The sequence below is a fragment of the Spermophilus citellus genome (assembly GCF_964194105.1).
Source record: "Spermophilus citellus genome assembly, chromosome: 11".
Taxonomy (NCBI): domain Eukaryota; kingdom Metazoa; phylum Chordata; class Mammalia; order Rodentia; family Sciuridae; genus Spermophilus; species Spermophilus citellus.
This window is the reverse complement of record NC_138192.1, coordinates 64,508,498-64,528,292: the sequence shown is the minus strand read 5'-3', so window position 1 is coordinate 64,528,292 and position 19,795 is coordinate 64,508,498. Positions and strand designations below refer to the sequence as shown.

The 19,795-nt window shown below is 39.6% G+C and overlaps 1 protein-coding gene across 3 annotated transcripts in view; it reads left to right on the top strand.

The window, feature by feature from the left end:
• ITGB6 (integrin subunit beta 6) overlaps window positions 1-19,795 on the top strand; it is a 125,023-nt gene that overhangs the window by 41,134 nt on the left and 64,094 nt on the right. For 2 of the 3 annotated variants that reach the window (XM_081261904.1, XM_081261906.1), the window contains 4 exons: window positions 14,550-15,194; window positions 15,917-15,996; window positions 18,572-18,776; window positions 19,432-19,678. In XM_081261904.1, coding sequence (XP_081118030.1) covers window positions 15,134-15,194; window positions 15,917-15,996; window positions 18,572-18,776; window positions 19,432-19,678 — 593 coding nt within the window. In that variant the 5' untranslated portion in view covers window positions 14,550-15,133. The remainder of the gene's footprint in view (window positions 1-14,549; window positions 15,195-15,916; window positions 15,997-18,571; window positions 18,777-19,431; window positions 19,679-19,795) is intronic. The other variant, XM_081261905.1, reaches the window with a different exon arrangement.

The following is a 19,795-nucleotide window of genomic DNA, read 5'->3' as shown; positions in this document are numbered from 1 at the left end:
CCAGCTCAGAGTCCTGTGGCTGCCAGGAGTGACCGCAGGAGACAGTGCAGGCAGTGGGTGGAGCAGCAGGGCAGTGCCATGGGTGGGGTGCTCAGCACCAAGCTGGAATTCTCTCCCTTGGGTAAAGATCCTGAGCAGAAACGGGAAGTGCTGCAACCAGTGACCACAGAGGGTAACCAAAGGACAGAGAAACAGCTGAGCTGCCCAGCTGTTTTCTTTTCTTTTTCTTTTCTGCTGCACGTCTATCAACATGGGCAAACAAACAGGAAATCCATTCAGCGGCATCCTGGCTTGATGAGGCTTAAAGAGCTTCTGTGTTTCTGACAAGTGTCATTAGCGGAAGGTACCTCTCCCCTGCCCCACCTCTGCCACCAAGAAAAGGAAGAGGAGAGGCTGCATTCATACAACCTTGTGGAGTTCCTAGTAGAAACTACAACGACGATAATGTCCAGCAATTATAGGGTTAATAATAGTCACATAAACTAGACACAGATGAGTGAAGTTATTTCATTCAGGACATTTACACAATTTAACACTTTGCAATGGGAGACCTCATATTATACAAAACAGTATTAATAAAGAGTGTTAATAAAAATGACTGTCATGTTGAAGGCATGCCTACCTCACAGGTAGCCTGTGTCATTTTATCTCACTTAATTCTCCCAACAACCCTCTATGAGTTGCTAGTTCCTGGAGGTGGGTCAAATATTGGCTGCCTCCAAAAGATGTGTCTGCCTTCCCAGAATCTGTAGATGTGGATCTTTGCAGATCCTTTATATTTGTTACCATGTCTCCTTGGGCTCCTCTTGAATTCTCTCCATTTCTCTGGCTTACAGAGAGATAAACTAACCTGCCCACAGCTTCATAGATACTACGGAGAAGAATTGGCTCCAAATCCAGGAAGTATAATTGAAGGCATGTGGCTCTTGAGATGAAATCATCCCCAATTTTTTTTTTTTTTTTGGTGGGCCCAAATTCATGACAAGTGTCCTTATAAGAAGAAGAGACAGAGAAAGAGAGCACCAGAGCAGAGGGCCATGTGGAGATAAGGCATCAGAGCAACGCAGATGGAGGTCAAGGGATGCCAAGGACTGCTGGTGACTATCAGAAGCCAGAGAAGAAACAAGGGATGATTCTAGTGCTCCTACAGGAGCCAGGCCTGTAGACACCTTGCTTCCAGACTTATGGCCTGAACTGTGTGAGAGAATCAATTTCTGTTATTTTAAGCCTCCTTGTTTCCTCTAAGATCTCCTAAAGGCTCTAAGAACGAGCAACTATCGTTCTATTATTGAAAACTGTCTATGTAAGTCCAGCCAGTCACAGACCACCAATGAAATCACCTGGGCCAGGTATGCATACCACTCCACCATGGTGCTGCCTGAACTGACAAGTAACTCAAGCAATTCAAGAAGAAGTAACATGATTAAGATATCAATTATTTAGTACAGAGGTTAGACACGTGCCTACAGACTACAGGGATTTGAGGCCAATGTTTCCTCCTAGGAACTCTGAGGCTGGAGGAAAGTCAGTTAGCTTCCTATATGTCACATCTGTTCTTCTGTAAAATGGGGAGAATTTAAGAGAAACTTAAGTAGACATGACTACAAATACAGCATGGTATCCTGAGGGGATCCTTGAACAGAAACAGCAAAAACTAAGGAAATCTGAATGCACTACAAACTTTAGAAAACAATAGTATATCAAATGCTGATTTATCAATTGCAACAACTGGAAAATACCAACCATAACATGTTAATAGTAGGGGATAATAAGCCAGGCAAGGTAGTGCACGCCTGTAATCTCAGTGGCTGGCTGGGGAAAAGCAATTATTTTCTATTATTGAACGGCAGGAGGATTATGAGTTTGAAGCCAGCCTTAGCAACTTAACGAGGCTATAAGCAACTCAGTGAGACCCTGTCTCTAAATAAACTATATAAAGGGCTGGGGATGTGGCTTAGTGGTTGAGTACCCCTGGGTTCAATCTTCAGTACTGAAAAAAAAAAAAGATAATAGGAAAGACTCCATATGAATCTAAAATTGTTCTAAAATATTGTTAATTTTTTTAATATCAGCACCTCACAATATGATAAATTTAGACTAGTGTCTGACATATTTTAGGGGCCACTTTATCTGTTATAATTTTAAGATTATTAACAGGACCAAAGAATTCATATTTGCAATATTCCATGAAACAGACTATTTTTTTAAAGTAAGATGACACTACATTTTTAGAGAAAAGTTGTTAGAAAATGTTATTATAACTTTGCCTAGTTCCAAAGCTAGGTAAAGCCAAATAAAATAACTAAACATTCTTTCTAACTCAGGGTTTCTTGGTTTTTTAGATCTCCTCCAACTGTATTTCTGACTACCAACCTACTACTTGCATGCAATTTATATGAACAAGATCTAGCATGTTTATCTGAGAGATGTGAAAAAGGAAGACTTGTAAATTGCAAATATAACCTTGAAACTTATCATTATGCTTTCCCCCTCCTATCTGCTATGGAATTCAACCTTTTAAAAACACCTATACCATATTTTACTTTTTTCTAGAAAACCAAACGGAATGGGTTATAGTGATTACTATTTTGACATCCAACAGAGTGAACAAATGATGCATTTCCTATGTTCACTTAGATTCCCACAACTAGGAAAGAATTAAACTTCTGATAAAACCAATCATTCCAAGAAGTAAAGATTTTTTTCAAGAGAATGATCTATATCAAGAGAGGACATTCAGATTCAAGCAGATTGGTCCCACCTATGTGAAGTCTGCATCTTAAGATACTAAGAAAGCAGCAGAGACAATTTGGGAACAAAATTTTGCACACTTTATCACCTGAAATGGTGTGCCTACCCCAAGAGGAGAGTGCTATTGCTTTAAGGGAGCTACTCTTCTGGACCTTCTATAAGTGAGTCAGGTAGATAGACACACAGGCAGATGAGAGCTTGGGGACATAGCAAAAAGGACAATGAGAGGCACAAGCAGCAACTGATTCCTCTGCCCAGAGAAGGGGACATCACAGGAAAATAACAGATGACTGTGCTTGGAGCCCATTTCTCAAGGGAAACCAGCCTAGGTCATTCATACTAAAACTCTCAGTGTCTGGACTTTTTAAGTAGCCAAGGTCAAAGCCCCAGTCTGAGTCTGGAGATTTATAATGAGGTATCACTACCCCAAGTACTTTGTCTGAATTATCAACAAAATGGATCTGCCTTCTGAGTTCCCTTGGAGAATTTTCTCCCAGAAAACCCATCTTAAAAGGTCTTTGAACTGGAGAATGTATTTGAAAGAGAGCAGTGAACAAATTATTTCACACCTGGGTTTTTCTTAAGAAATGTGGCTACACTATTATGAGACAACTTTTAAATTTAATTCTGTGTTTCCTTGATGGTAGGCTACATAGAATTCCACAATGCTTCCAGTGTATCTGTTCTCACCATTAGCAGTTCTGAAACTACATTAGGTGAGAAAGAACGCAGGGATGCCCATAAGTGCATAAAGAAAAACACTTTCCTGGGGAAATGGGATTTTGTTTAATTGTTAAGCAAAGATCAACAATTTTCTTCCCTATAGAGCCTCTTGAAGTGTTTACTAGATTAATGAGTATCATGAATTTCTGATAGGGGGATTTAATAGTCTATATTAAATAAACTATAGGAACATATTCATTATCAGGACAAGGATTAACAGCTTCCTTCAGAACACAGTTTGGGAAACCATGCTTCTGCACTAGAGACAGACATAAAAATAAATCATTCTGTCAGTTAACATTTAAATCCCATCCTCCTAATCCTTGATTGCCTAAAGTTAAGGCCATAAACCATTTTAAGACCAACTGATACTGTGCAACAAATGTCCAATAATCCACCAAGGTCTGTTCTGAGACCAGGGCTGACAACTGCATTTTCCACACTATTGGTCACCATTCCATGCTATTGGGAATTCAAGATAACAATTTCATCAATATGTAATGAAGTTTGCCCCCCACTATCTCCTCAAATATTTGATTTTAACGGCAATTTTCTTCTATCAAAAAAGCTTTTACTGTGTGTGGGGGGGGTTGTTGTTGTTGTTGTTGTTGAAACTTTAATATTTTGAACTCCCTGATATATAAAAAAGATTAACTTCCTTGCTCCAATGTTGAAATCACTGTTGTGCCCTTAGCAGCATTGCCTGGGTTGAGCAACCTGTTACACACTCAACAGCTAGGGGGCGCTAAGTGGGGGCTCCAGCATTAGCTGCAAGTGAGGCTCCACCAGAGTAGCCAGGAGTCCACAGATAGCACTGCCTGTAGGTGGGTTTTCTACTTCCTCAAAGTCTCTCACATCTGACAGCTCAGGGAAGTCACTTTTGGTCTGAAAGTAATTATGCCCAACAATATATAGATTTCTTACTTCCGTTGCAGTGTAAAAACCCAACATACCATCTTTAATTAGATGCCAGCTGTATTTGCTTTTAAAGGCTTTTCTTCTTTCTCCTCTTTTAATTCTTCAGACATCACCAGCTTAATGACATTTTGATTAGCTTGTTAGAATAATTTATTGTTTAGCCTTTTTAACGATTAGGGTGTTCACATCATATTCAATCCTTTACTCTATTTGATTTTGTGTAAACTTTCAGACAGGATTCAGTGAGTGGACATCAGAAACAATCAGGAAAGTACATAAAATGGGAGTAGAAAGTAATAAATCCTCCACCGATCTCCTCGAGGATGCTCCTCAAACAATCACTGGCCAGCGTTTCTCCCAGCTTTTGATTTTTTTTTTTTTAATATTTATTTTTTTAGTTTTCGGCAGACACAACACCTTTGTTTGTATGTGGTGCTGAGGATCGAACCCGGGCCGCACACAGGCTAGGCGAGCACGCTACCGCTTGAGCCACATCCCCAGCCCCTCTCCCAGCTTTTGAAAGGGTAACAATCATCCCTACTGTCACAGCTGCATAAATTCCATCTTTAAGGTCAAAAGAAGTATGAAGTCCTTCCACTGTGCAAGTTTTTTTTTTTTAAGTAAAATATTTCCATCTCATCTTCCTTCTTACATGCCCTCATGAAGAATGAAGATGGATAGGTGATAGACAAATATACATGTAGGTTGAGAGACATACTTAAATCTGTTAAGGGGCACTATTATGAAACTGACCTTAGTGAATCTACCATCACAGCCATGGAGGATTACAGACCATAGGGATTTTCCAGATTTTCTTTTGCTCCCTCAGTGCAAAGTCATGGGGAATTCCAGAACAGAAGAGGCTGGCTAATCAGACTTTCACTGGACTGGAGGAATGTTTGCACAAGCATGTAAGCAGTCTCACAATAGAGGACTGGCCTGCATGATTCAGACCTCTCTGGTTCTATCCCAGAGAACCTTTTGCAGTTATGACTCCTCATGGCTCCACAGGTCATTGGAGGAGATCAGAGCTCACTGTGACTCCAATGATGGACAGATATTGCACCATGTCTCTCTGATGCAGCTGGAGCAACCTGTCAGAGATGGTGGGATTATCAGGTGGGGGCTCCACAACTCCCTGAGTCATCCCTGATCCCTTGATTTCTCTCCCTCCCCATGAGCAATTCATTTGCATATCCTGTCTCATAGAAGTATACTCAGAATCCAACCACCTTGAACTACTTTCCTTGTGTCCACCACAGTCCAAGTAATTCATTATCTTCACTTTAAGATGCTGAAGCAGCCTCTGGTCAGCCCCCTGCCTCCTGTCCTTGCTGCCTCTACTGTTCACTCAGAGTGATCCTTTCAAACATAAGCTCCTTCACATCCAACCCAAACTCCACAGGAGCTTCTCTTCTCACGCAGAATACAAACCCACAGTTCTGACCACAGCGCTGTCCCCCCACCCCGATCCCAGACTGTCCTTCAGGAGCTGCTGATGGCCCCTGTACCTCTCTGGCCTGGTTCCTACTACCTTCCTCAGATCACCCTCTCACTCCACTCCAGCCTCACTAGCCACATTGCTGGTCCCCAAATATTCCCCCCCAGGTCTTGTACTCCCTCTTCCCATGGCATGGGCTGCTCTTAGAGACAGCTATGTAACACCCTCTTTTACTTCCCCAGGGCTCTGCTAAACGACACCTTTGCAGAAAGCTTCCTCTAGCCATCCCACCTCAGCCATCTCTTACCATGCCTTATTTTTCTTAGCATCTGTGTGTGTGTTGTCTGTCTCTTTCACCAGAATGTAAACTCCAAGAGGCAAGATCTTGTTGGCTTTAATCAACTCTGTGTTCCCAGAACTGTGCACAAATTGTGATCTGTTGATGGTTGCTGAATGAGTGAATGAATAAATAAATCAGAATCCATTTTTACTGTAACATATCTGCCCATTGCAACTCTAGAAGACATGGTTCGTATCAGAAAAAAAATAAATGCTCAAAATCAAGGAATCCTAATCCTCAGTTGGATTGCTTATCTTTTAAAATGAAAAGAAAAAGATATGCTTATCACTTGTGCAAGCTGAGTATGAGTGAATCCCTTGGCAATCAATGTTTGTTTGTTCACATGGACTTCTTGCCTTGGCTGACCACTAATTTGCTTTATAGATGGGGAAAGAACGGCATAACAAGTCTTTTTCTCAGAGTCAAGTCAGGATAAACTCACGCTTGCTAGCATTTTCTGGAAAACCTCATCTTTGGATTTATTCCACAACAAAAAGACAAAAAGAGCTCAGTTCTTTTGGACTTCAAAAGAATTTCCGAACCCTGAGGTGAGGGACTTCTTAAGCAGACTGATCACAAGGATGGTTTTCCTCTGACTCCTGTGCCCGCTGCGCTCTAGTGTGCGCAGGGCCTTGGGGAGCTGAGAAGTCAGAGGGGGGCTGCCGCTCAAGCACCAGGAGTTAATTCTGAGTCATCTCCTGGCCACAGGAAATGCCCTGACCGCCCTCCCCTGCACTCAGTGCCAGGCCTGGCTCCTGACCAGCGGATTCAGCTTCCTGAAGCTGTTTCCTGCTGCCTAAAGGGCCAGGCGGCTTGTTTTGTTTCATTTTGTTTTTAAGTGATTGTACTAGACTTCAAGCAGAGAAGGAATAAGAAAGGATTGTACAATCCAGGGTCACATCTTTGTCTCATTTTTGGTGGTAAATGATTCACAGGATGAACAAATAAAAAAGAGACAGCCAGGTATAGGGCCAGAGCTGAAATGAGAGGGCTAAAGATACAGCCTTTTTTTTAAAGTTTCTGGTAGAGTTTCATTTCTTGTGGGCACCTTTTTTTGTTTGTTTGTTGTAACTCCATAAATATCTCTTATCCACCCGGAGATGGTTTGCCCTCAGGTTGGAGGGCAGTGGCCTCATACCCCGGTGGCCTCCTGAGCAGCTATGTGATGGTGGGCAGGTTATATAGCTTCTCCATTTCTCAGTTTCCTCATCTGGTAAATGGAAATGATATAGTCGCTATTTTATGAGGGTTTTTCGAGAATGAAATCAGGCAGTACTAATAAAATATTCAACAGTGCCTGACACTGGTAGGTGCTTAATAAAGGAAGCTACAGTAAATATGAATCCTAAAAAAAATAATAAATAAATACAAATCCTGAGAGAAAACCACAGAGGGGTTGGGGAGTGGTCATCAGGAAATGAATGAAGCTTCAGCCCAGGCCCCCCAGTTTAGGAGTGGGAGCTTAGGAGTGGGTGGGACCTGTGAGTGGCTGGGGAATGGGAAGCCAGATTACCATCAGGAAACATTCTTAGGTAAGCATCTCTGGTGACTTGCCTAAGGTGATAACAAAACAAAGTACTGGAATCTCCAAGGCTTCAGTAACTTGCTGTCATGGCTTTCCCCCCTTATTTGTAATAAACATGCACTTTCACACCTCATTGATTTCCAATTTTACTTTCCTTTTCTCAAGGAAAGCCCCCAAATTATATATTCTTCAGGTCCCACAAAATCTGGTTTCCTTCCAAAGTGGTATAATTAAATCTTCACCATGATCCTAAAGGTGATAATATCATTGTTTCAAAAATCTGAAAACAAAAAGTGTTGAGAAAAAAAAAAAAAACATTATCCCCACAGATAGACAGTAGGACCTGGCAGGACTGCAACTTAAACACAGGTTTCTCTATACCCGGAACAAAACTCTTGCCATTATACTGACCTTCCCTCACCACGAGCATCTAAAGGCTTTAAAAAGTGAGCTCTAGAAAAAAATAGGCATGTGTACATCCATGTTCATAGCACCACTCTTCACAATTCCCAAAAGGTGAAAATAACCTAAATGTCCATTGACAGATAAGTGGATAAATAAAACATGGCATATCCATATAACGAAATATTATTCAGTCTTAAAAAGGAATGAAATTTTGACACATCTTACAACATGGATGAACCTTGAGGACACTGTGCTAAATAAAATAACAGAATAGTTAAGTTTATAGAGACAGCAGAATGGTGAAGGGCAGTGGCAAGAGAGGCAGCTACTGGGGGCAGCTAATAGGTAAAGGGTGCAGAGTTTAATTTGGGGATTAATGGGCAGGTATTAGGTAAAGCATACAGAGATAATTTTGGATGATGAAAAAGTTGTATAGATGGCTTGTGGTGAAGGTTTTACGATATCTGAATTTACTTCATGTCACTGAATTACATGTTTGAAATTTGGGGTGGGGAGACCAGGGATTGAACTCAAGGGCACTCAACCACTGAGCCACATCCCCAGTACTATTTTTTTGTACTTTATTTAGAGACAGGGTCTCACTGAGTTGTTTAGTGCCTCGCTTTTTGCTGAGGCTGGCTTTGAACTCTCGATCCTCCTCCCAAGCCCGCTGGGATTACAGGCATGTGCCACCGCATCTGGCTGAATTTTTTTTTTTAAATAGTAAATTTTGAAGGCTGGAGATGTAGCTTGAGTTTGGTGGTAGAGCACTTGCCTAGTACACAGGAGGCCCTGGGTTTGATCCCCAGCACTGCAAACAAAAAAGGGTAAATTTTATGTTATGTGTATTTTAACACACACACACACATACACACATACACACACACACACACACACACACACCCCAAAAACAAACAAACCCAGCCTAGAATGTAAGGCTTAGGCCATAAAATATTTCCCTAGCATATTATGGGTATTATATACTAGATGACAAGAGTTGTTATATATCCTTCTTTAAAAGAATTTTCCTGAATGTCTTGAAATGTGAGACAAAGACAGCAGCTTCCAAATTCCTTGTTTCCTGTGTTACACACAACTACAAGTCAGCCATGGAATTCTGCAGACAATCCGCTGTATAAGATGTCACAGAGCTACCTCAAAGGTAGACTCTGAGGCAACACACCCATCTGTGCTGTCTTCTTGGAGCTACTTCCTGAGATGTACTTGCAGATAGACACACAGAAGTAGAAGATTTGTCATTGGTGCTTGAATAAAACAGGGAGCACGTTAAAGCCCAGCCCAAGTTGAAGGTCATTACCAGGTTCCCAGTGTTCCAGATGGCTCTTGGTCAGGCTTACTCGGTTTCCCCTCTCCTGGGAGTGGGAAACCCCAGTGAGGACCGGAGTCAGACCCAGCTGGGCCCTGGACTGTCAATTTTTGATGTGGCTGAGTGGCAGTTTCCAGGAGAGATCCGAGCTGAATGCAGTGAGCCAGAGGTATATATGATTCTCTAAAGCCAGGGACAGATGAAAACAGCTCATTTGAAATCTCCCGAGCAAAGGCTGCTGAGAGGCTGGAGTGCAGGGGGGCTGCTTCCCTGAGCTCTGAACAACCAAGATAATATCCTATGGGCTCAGCCAGCCAGTCTAAAAGTGTCAATAGCAAGGATACAGAAACTCTCTCCACCACCCTAAGAAAAGGGAATTTGTTGTAACAGTATATATTGCTCTAAAGAAAGCAGGGTCCTGGAGAAAGCCAGGAAGAACTGTTCTTAAAGAGATAACTTGGAAGTGCATTTGGGATTACAGCCACTTGAGACTGCTTGAGAAACTCAGGAGAATGAATTTGGGATCTGACTCTACTGCTTTTCAATTAATGTAGCTCAGGGTCCTTCTCTATAGATACCTCAACCCACTCATTTTCTACTCAGTGTAGCTTTCCCTTGCCTTTGGCTTCTGCCTCCACATAGCTGCTGATCTCTTCTCAAATTGGACTGACACCTGAAGCATAATCTTTCTTTCCTCCAGCCTGATACATTCAGTCTCTCCCTCCCTCTCTCCCCCTACTCACTCTCTCTCTCTCTCTCTCTCTCTCTCTCTCTCTCTCTCTCTCTCTCTGATCATCCTGTCAGCTTCACCTTCCGTTATGAAACTTTAGATTTTTCTGCCTATATTTCTCAGTTCAAATTCCACATAGTCTTCCCCTCTACATGGTTTGGCTTTCTGAAGTTTCAGAGTTATCTGGTCAACTGCAATCCAAAAGTATTAAATGATTCCAGAAATAATTCATAAACTTTAAGTTGTGTACCATTCTAAGTAGCACAGTGAATTCATTTTAAAACAATTTTTAATATGTTCAGTTTTTAATAACAGGAATGTTTTATGAAATATTACTGTCAAACAGCAAATGAATACTTGCAGTGATTTTTTCCAGTGAATTTGATTTTTTTTCTTTTTTAATTTTTTTTGTTGTTGTTGTTAATTGTCATACTAGAAATTAAACCCAAGGCTTCATGAGTTTGAGACAGGTGCTCTACCACTGAGCTAAACCCATAATGCCTTGAAATTCTTTTAAAAAGAAAAAAGGTTTGGATTATATAAATATAGCACAATGAAATCTTTTACCATCCTGTTCTGTTTCACACAGGGTGTGAATCATATTTTTGTCCACTGTATCCACTTTTTATATGCTACCCACCTGATTTAGTTATGAGATCAGTTATCACATCAACTGTCATGGTATCAAATTACTTGTATTAAAGTAACCCACATTTTACTTAAAAATGACCTTTAAGTTCAGGAGTAGTAATGCTGACAATTCAGATATGCCAAAGAGAAGCCATAAATGGCTTCTTTTAAAGTAAAAAGATGAAATTCCTTACTTAATAAGGAAAGGAAAAACTTATATGCTGAGGCTGCTAAGATCTATGGAAAGAACAAATCTTCTGTCCATGAAACTATGAAAAAAGAAAAAAATTCATTCTAGTTTTGCTATTGTTAGAAATACCAGGGTGTGCCAGGTGCCATGGTGCATGCCTGTAATCCCAGAAACTTAGAAGGCTGAGGCAAGAGGATCATGAGTTCAAACCCAGCCTCAGCAACTTAGAGAGGCTCTAAGCAACTTAATAAGACCCTGTCTCAGAATAAAAAATTAAAATTGGTTTGGGATATGGCTCAGTGATTAAGTGCCCCTGGGTTCAATCCCTGGTACACCGCCCCCCCCCAATTGTCCCATGCCCAACAAGGAATAAAACATGTGCACTGAAGTAGCTTGGCAAGGCAAACTTTACTTTTGCAGAAGGGTGTGCTACTGATTATGGTAAGCAAGCACACGTGAGTGAACAGTCCACCTGATTATATCCCTAATGCAGTACTGCCCCTTGCTCTGATATGAGGAGCTCAGGGTTATAATCTACATGATTGGCTCATTTTAAATTGGGAAAAGGCTACAGTTAAAGGGAAGAGCTATAGTTAAAATGGCTACCATTGGATCTTACATCCTAATTAAGGCTAAATACTATATTGTGAAAATGGAACACCAAACTTTCTATTTCTTACAAGGTGACATCTCAAACTGAGAAAGCTACAGTCACAGTATGTGATAATTATTACATTCTGATAGAAAAGGCATTAAATTTGTGTGTACATATGTATAGGAAAACAACATAGTATGTATAGGGTTTGGTCCTATCCTTTGTTTCAGGCATCCTCTGAGGGAATTAGAACTTATCTCCCACAAATAAGGTGAACCACAACAAGCAGAAACAGAGGAAAATAATCTGGTTAGTTAAGGGGACATGGTTTCCATTCAGGGCATCTTGAGAGTTATGGCAAGCATGGATAACAAGGCTGCTCCTTCCACAGTGGTGTGAGTAGAACAGTTCCCTGGGGAGGGCACCAGGCACTACATCTTCAGGAAGCAAGACTGTGCCTTCCCTGTGCATTACTGCTTGGTACCAGTTATCCAGAGCAGTGCCAACATGAAAACAGAGTGCGAGAATGTTTGATTGTACCATTACTTCACTTTATATTTTCTCTTAAATTCCTCTCTGCATTTTCTCTACCCTACATTTTAAGCTTTCATCATAGCCCAAGCAGGGACATGTTTTGCCTCTCCTGGTTGCTTTCTGTACCCTCCTAAACCATCTATTCATGTTCTCATCTATGTACTCAATATCCATTGAATGCCAGCCCTGTAACAATACTGGACAATAAACTACTGGAAGTCTTTATACAGGATGGCACAGGGCACTCAATGTAAAGCACAAATTCAATTTCACGGGTTGAATTGGGTCTTGGGAGTTCTCCCAGGACCTTGTTGCTGCCTGCATCCTGTTGGCAGCGGGAATGAAATTTTATCCACTCCCACTCATGTTCCATTGGCAAGAGCTAGTCATTGGGGTTCTCTTAACTTCAAAACAGGCCAGGAGAGGTAGTCTGATTGTCTTCCAAGAGGAAGAGATTTTGGGTGGTAGCAGAACCGCAGAGAAGTTTCCACAGAGTGGGCAGATAGACAGCTGTTCGGGCATCCCTTACCTCAGCGCATCCAAAGAGGCTAATAGTGGCTACCAGGGAGGTCTGTGTGCAGACAACTCAGGACCTAGGAAAGCCTCACTTCCCTGGGGATCTCATTCAGACTCATTGAATACCATCAGCTTCATATCTTTCAATCCAAGCTGATGATCCCAATTTTACAGTTTATGCTTCAAACGTGTCCCCATTTTTTAGACTTCCATATCCAGTTGCCTAAGTGGCATTTGGTTATCTTCTAGGATCTCAAACTGATCGTGTTCTTGTTCACATCCTCTTTCCCCAGCCTAACCTCTCTCAGTGAAGAGTATCACTCAATTGCTCAGACCAAAAACCTCTCCCTTTTTTTCATGTCCATATGCAATCCATAATCAGTCCATTTTCAAAATATGTCCTGACCACCTCTTTCTAGTTACAACCACCACCGTGTCTGTCCTCAACAGCCACACGTTATTGTTTTGCCCCACTTTGCAACCTTGCCACACGAGTTGTAACTTCCACAGCAGCCAGAGTGATTCTCTTAAAATGTAAATTACATCGTATCTTTCTAGGTTTCCTATGACACTCTAACCTGTTTAGAATAAAATTCAAGGTCAAGACTATGTATAATCTGACCTCTGTCTTCAAAACTCATCATTTTTCCTTTCCTTTCTTATAGTCTCAGAATCTTTGCACTTTCCTGTGTCACCCATGTCATCGAGAGCTCTGTGACATAGCACTGGTCAAGGAGACTCTCCAACTCTCCTACATAAACCACCACCTCCTCACTGCCCCGCCTTCCTTTAAGCCAGCTTTATTCTTCATCCCAGCTCTAATCACTGTCTGAATTTGAGTCTCTTCCCACTGCTCTCCAGGAGTATTTGCTGCAAGAGTTCAGTATTCGATTGATTTTTTTTTTCAATGACACAATCTGTTTCAAGGAGAATATCTGCATTATGAAAAAGAAAATGGAGTTCCTAAAAAAATTAGAATTAGAACAATCATATTACCCAGCAATCCCACTACTAGGTATATATTTGAAAGAAGGGAAATCAGTCTGTTGAAGAAACATCTGCACTTCCATGCTTATTGGAGCACTATTCACATTAACCAAGATAGGGAACCAACCTAGGTGTCCATCAGTGGGTGAAGGGATAAAGAAAATGTATTGTATGCTCAATGGAATGTTATTCAGCCATAAAAAGAACAAAATTCTGTCATTTTTAACAATATGTATAGAACTGGGGGTATTACATTAAGTGAAATAAGTCAGGCACAGTAGGAGAAATGCCACATATTCTCACTTATGTGTGGAAGATAAAAAGTTGATCTTAAAAAAGTAGAGAATATAATAGTGGTTACTAGAAGCTGGGAAGGATGTGAGGGAGGGAAGGAGGGATGGAGAAAGGAGAATCAATGGTTATAGGGAGAAATTATGCCAACTATTGTAAAGCACAGTAGGAAAACTATGGTTGACAACAATTAATGAAATATTTCAAAATAGCTAATAGAGAGGACTGTGAACACTCCCAACACAAAGAAAGATTCGTATCTGAGGTGATATATATGCTAATTACCCTACCGGATACATTGTATGTATGTATTGAAATGCCACATTATATAAATAAAATAAATTTATATTTTAAAAGAAATTAAAAATATATATATAATTAAAAGTGATATTTGACACAAAATCAATACTCAGTAAATATTTATTGAATGAATGGATGAATAACAAGCTAATAGTGGATTTTAAAAATGGAGGCAATATCCAGGGCACTGGAAATGGAAAAACAAGCTAAATAAACTTTTAAATAAGAACAGTATATGGGAAATGTCTTTTATCCAATGAAAAAAAAATAAGAAAATAGTGTTTTGTTTTCCCTAACCCTAACTTCTAGTCTGCCTATAAAATTATGTTTATTGTTTATTTTTCAGACTTTATTGTAATTCTCTGCAGAGGATTTAACATGGAATACAGAAACCTTCAGGTATTTTCATTTAGCTTGTTTTTCTTTTTTACCCTCCTTACCTGTAACTTAAATGCTTATGTTTTATTTCACATCTTTGCTGTTTTCATTAAATTAAAATCATTGTAGAAGCAATCCTATTTCAGTTGTTCTTTTGACATTTTATCGATCAACATTTCACTAAAGGTATCAACTTTCTCTAGGATGCAGAGAGACTAATAGAACTTACACAAAAATTTCTCCTGAATGAATTTCCCCACCTTCTTGGTGATTGTACACCTGCTTTCCTTATAAGGAGAACAAGGAAGTAAATCATGTTGAAGTTGCTTTTAAACACAGCTTTTCTTTTTTACCTGTCCAGGTAGCCTCTGTTTTCATTTCAGTCGTAATGAAAGCTTTTTAATTTACATCTCAAGTTTCATTTCAAAGCAGTGTAAGTAGTATTTAATATTTTACACTTCAAGAAAGAAAGCCTTTAATGATCTTCAGCTTTGGTCTTGTAACCTTGAAGGTAATTCATTTTTTTAATCTGCACATCGAGAACTGAAACGAATGGGGATTGAGCTGCTCTGCCTGTTCTTTCTATTTCTAGGAAGGAATGATCGTGCACAAGGTAAGACCTAAGTTCTCGGATATGTTGCTTTCACGATATGCTTGACAAACCTGTCATTTAGTTCAGAAACTAGAGCTGAAGTCATTTTTTATTTGACCTGTTTGATGGCTCTTTTGCCACGGAGTGAATACAAATTACAGGCAAACATAGGGCTGGTCCCACCGTGAATGTTCTAGGCTTAAGGTAAATAAATACAAAGGTTACACAGGCATTTTAATGAGGAGAATTAAACAACATTACTGCACAGTAGGACTTCTTAATGCCTTTGTGACAGTCGTTTTGGAAACTTCTGTTTTATTATACAATAAGTTCTTCCTCTTGAGAGTAATAATCTTGGGAGAGAAAAAGGATTTTATTTCACAAACAGAAATACCACATTTATAAGAGAAACATTTTAAATGGTTACAAATAATTTTAAAATTAAAATGACAGGTATTTAATAAGAATAAAAAACAGGATGATTCTGTATTTGTCAACAGTTAGCTATTTTTAAAAAAGGAAAAGGATGATAATTTTTGGCTTATAAGGCACATGTATTTTCAACGTGATAGATGTGAAGTGTAAATTTTTATGTGAGTTGCTAGCATTTTCAGAATTGATTTTTGAAGACAAAAATACATTTTGATATTGTTTTGGTCAAGTAATTTAAGAGGCATAAGTCTCGTAGATGGAATGAATGAAAGTGTACTTAATTCCTTGCATCTTGCTGAATCTAAATGTAGGTGGCTGTGCCTTGGGAGGTGCAGAAACCTGTGGAGACTGCTTACTCATTGGACCTCAGTGTGCCTGGTGTTCCCAGGAGGTAAAACAAATGACCTCAACATGTTTTTAAAAGCTCTGTGCAGTTACACTTATGTTGATTTCCTCAATGATAGCTCAGATAATGTCCTTCTTTCTGTGGGGTTATATGAGTGAAACAAATCAAGAAAGGATAATAAAAGTATTAGTGGATCAAAGTGGCATTCACATGATTGCTTTCAAACACAATTCATGGAAGGAATGCATGTCAAATTATTCTAAATAAAATAGTTAACTCAGAGTCCTTTATTTAACCTGGTTCCTTTTCTTATTTTAAGGTAATTTCTCATGGGTTAAGTGTAAAATGTCAAGCCTTTCTGGACAATCAATAATCATGGAGATGTTTTCTGAAGTTAAATACACATTTGATATCAGTACTATAGCTGTATTCCATCGAGGAACCAGGATTCAATGTGAGCCACTGCTAGTTTCTACAAGGAGCATTGTAGTATTGGGGAAAACCTTACTACTCAGACCTTATTCAGTTCTTTTAAAACTTATATTTTCATGAGTTCAGTCACTTTGTATCATACCAATGACAAAGCCCCAAACAGACATTCCTTATCTAAAACTGAAAACTATGTAGTGTGAAGATGCCTGGGGGCATATAGCAAGCCATTCTAAGTCACTGTGGGTGCTTTGACATCATAGAGTGATCTGCAGAGGTGTCCTGATAAGAAAGAGATGCACTAACTCTGAATTTTAAAACAAGCCTTTCCCCACTGGATCTCATAAAGATAATCTAAACATCTATTCTTCCCATGCTCTAGATAGGGCAGAGGCATGGGAGGGAAAGGGAGGGGGCAGAGGGTTAGCAATGATGGTGGAATGTGATGGACATTATTATCCAAATACATGTACGAAGACATGAATTGGTGTGAACATACTTTATATACAAACAGAGATATGAAAAATTGTGCTCTATATGTGTAATAAGAATTGTAATGCATTCCTGTATAATATATTTAAAAAATAAAAATAAATTAATAATAATAATAATAAAAAGAGCACAAACCTGGCACACTGCCCTAGTACTCCCTTGACTGATAGGGGCCACAAAAACAGCATTCAGGGGAATTGTGCTCTTTTGAACCCACGTATCAAATGCAGGATTGAGAATGTAAATGTGGGGGGTAGGCATAATCTTTTGGACATTGGCTTTCTAAAGAAGACAGCATTAATTTCATTCCAGAGACAGAAAATGGCAAATCATTCTAGAACTTTTGTTTAAATGAACTCTTTAGCATTTGAGAGAGTTTCTCATAGCCTTACTTGTGGATGACCCTTGGTAGCTAAATGATTGTCAAATTTTATGGCAAGATTAAGAGGTCACTCCAGTAGTAAAAGTAGTTATCAGTTTATCAATTGAGGTAATTGGAACAAAACATAAAACAGACTTCTGCATAGGTAGGAAGAATAGAAAATATGCTGTGTGGTTAACACCACCCCTGACCTTCTGGCAAAGGCTGTGACTAGAGCTGATAGCAACTGCATTGTATTGTGAAGGCACCTCCATCAGCCACTGTTTGCCTTCCTTACAATATGAGAAGTTAGAGTTTGCCAGAGCCTCAAATACACAAAGGCCTGACTGGTAGATAACAAATTATATTCTCAAAATTTAATTTCAGAAGAAAGGTAACTTTTCTACTTGGTGAAAACATCAAGAGTGGCTTTGAATTCTAAGGGGCCAGGAAAAATATGGGCATTGGTTCGAATGAGAGTCAATGGGTTCAACTTTTCCTAGTGCCCACTGTAGAGTAGCCTTGCCATCAGGTAAGACAGGTATCTCTGGGCTCCATTTTTTCTGCTCTTGATGCTGCAAAAATGGAATGGCCACATATCTGCTGGGAAATACTATACCTCAGTGCTCATGTGAACTTAATGGGGCCTGGGAAACTCCAGAGTCCTGTACAGAAAAGCAGACTTTTAAACCATCTTCTAATTCCCTTCCTTACTTCCAAATCTTGGAGGAAAGACCTTGAACTAGAACACTTTAAGATACTGAGTTTAAGGTCCCTGAGAGGTCAGTTTTAGTGAAATAATGCTAATCAGGGCAACACACCAATGATTAAAACTAGTAAAGTATCAGACAGTGGGATGTCATAATCCTTGTCCTTTAGAAATACATAGAAAAATCTCTGTTTGCTACCGTATTTGGTAATAGATGCACGGTAAAGCTTAGACAGGCCTAGGATTCCAAGAACCAACAGGTCATTCCAAAAAAAACAATAGACTGAAAAATGTCAACTCGATGAACTCAACTATTTCAAGAATCTGGTCATGGCAAAGGAGAATATTTAGATAAATGAGCTTTTTTAAAAAAAAACTGCTAATGAATTCAAATGAATATAATTAAAAGGAGACTCCAGCTTTACTCATAACTTTGCTGGCAGAACACTCTGGCTATTCAACTATAACTTAGCTTTAGACCTACAATCAATGTCAGTCATACAGGGATATGATGTATTTAAGATGGCAAGATGCTTAACTAGGAAAGTATGTAAAAAATTTTAATTACTGCCATCTTATAAAGAAATGCAGATTTGTCTTCTTTTTTTCTCTACTTTTTTCTTTTTTAGAATTTTACCCATCCATCTGGAGTTGGTGAAAGATGTGATACCCCAGCAAATCTTTTAGCCAAAGGATGTCAATTAACCTTCATCGAAAACCCTGTCTCCCAAATAGAAATCCTTAAAAATAAGCCTCTCAGTGTAGGCAGACAGAAAAATAGTTCTGACATTGTTCAGATTGCACCTCAAAACTTGATTCTTAAATTGAGACCAGGTAAGTTATGATTTTTTAACAGAAGGGGAAGGGTCTTTCAGAAGAAAGAAAAACACAGAAGTGTTTGTTCATGTAAATAAACATAATGCTATGTGTGTAATATTGCTATTGCTTTAATATGGATGCTACATGTCACAGATTATTGATTATTCTGCCTCCAATTGCCCATTTTTAAGGAAATATGAAGTTTCGGGGCTCACATTTTTCTTTGTTCACATTGGCCACTTCTACTCCAAATGTGTTACTGAAGAAGTCTTTTCTAATAGTAACCATTTGAATTACTCAAATGTTGCTTAGATTTGCCTCAAATTTCTTCAAGAGTTGAAATGTAGATTGAAACTCCCCTTTATTTTGTTCACCTGTTCTAAAACCACACACAAAAAAAGTTCAGCTTATCTTTCATCTAAATGGATGCTAATTCTTCCCAGGAGATATAAAATATCCTAACTTATATTTCTTTAGTACTTATAAACTCAGTGCTGAAAGATGTTTGTGGGCTTACTAATTTATAAACTCTACCACTTAGTACATCACATGGTATGTATCTTCAGTAAGTTCTTAATGGAAAGAAATAGCTAGCTGGCGGGGAGATTGGCCAGTTGCAAATAAACCTTCCTGTGTTTTATGAATTTGCTTTCCCTGTGGGGCTCTGCAGGTGGTGAACAGACATTGCAAGTGCAAGTCCGCCAGACCGAGGATTACCCTGTGGACCTGTATTACCTCATGGATCTCTCCGCCTCCATGGACGATGACCTCAACACAATCAAAGAGCTGGGCTCCCTGCTTTCCAAGGAGATGTCTAAATTAACCAGCAACTTTAGACTGGGCTTCGGCTCTTTTGTGGAAAAACCCGTCTCCCCTTTTATGAAAACAACGCCAGAGGAAATTGCCAACCCTTGCAGGTAAGTGATTCTCTGGCATCTCTGTGCACTGATTTCCACAGCGATACCCCGCTGCCCTCCCTGAGCCGCACTTGCCAGGAACTTGCTAACTCCCTGGCATTTCTATCTGGCTGTCTG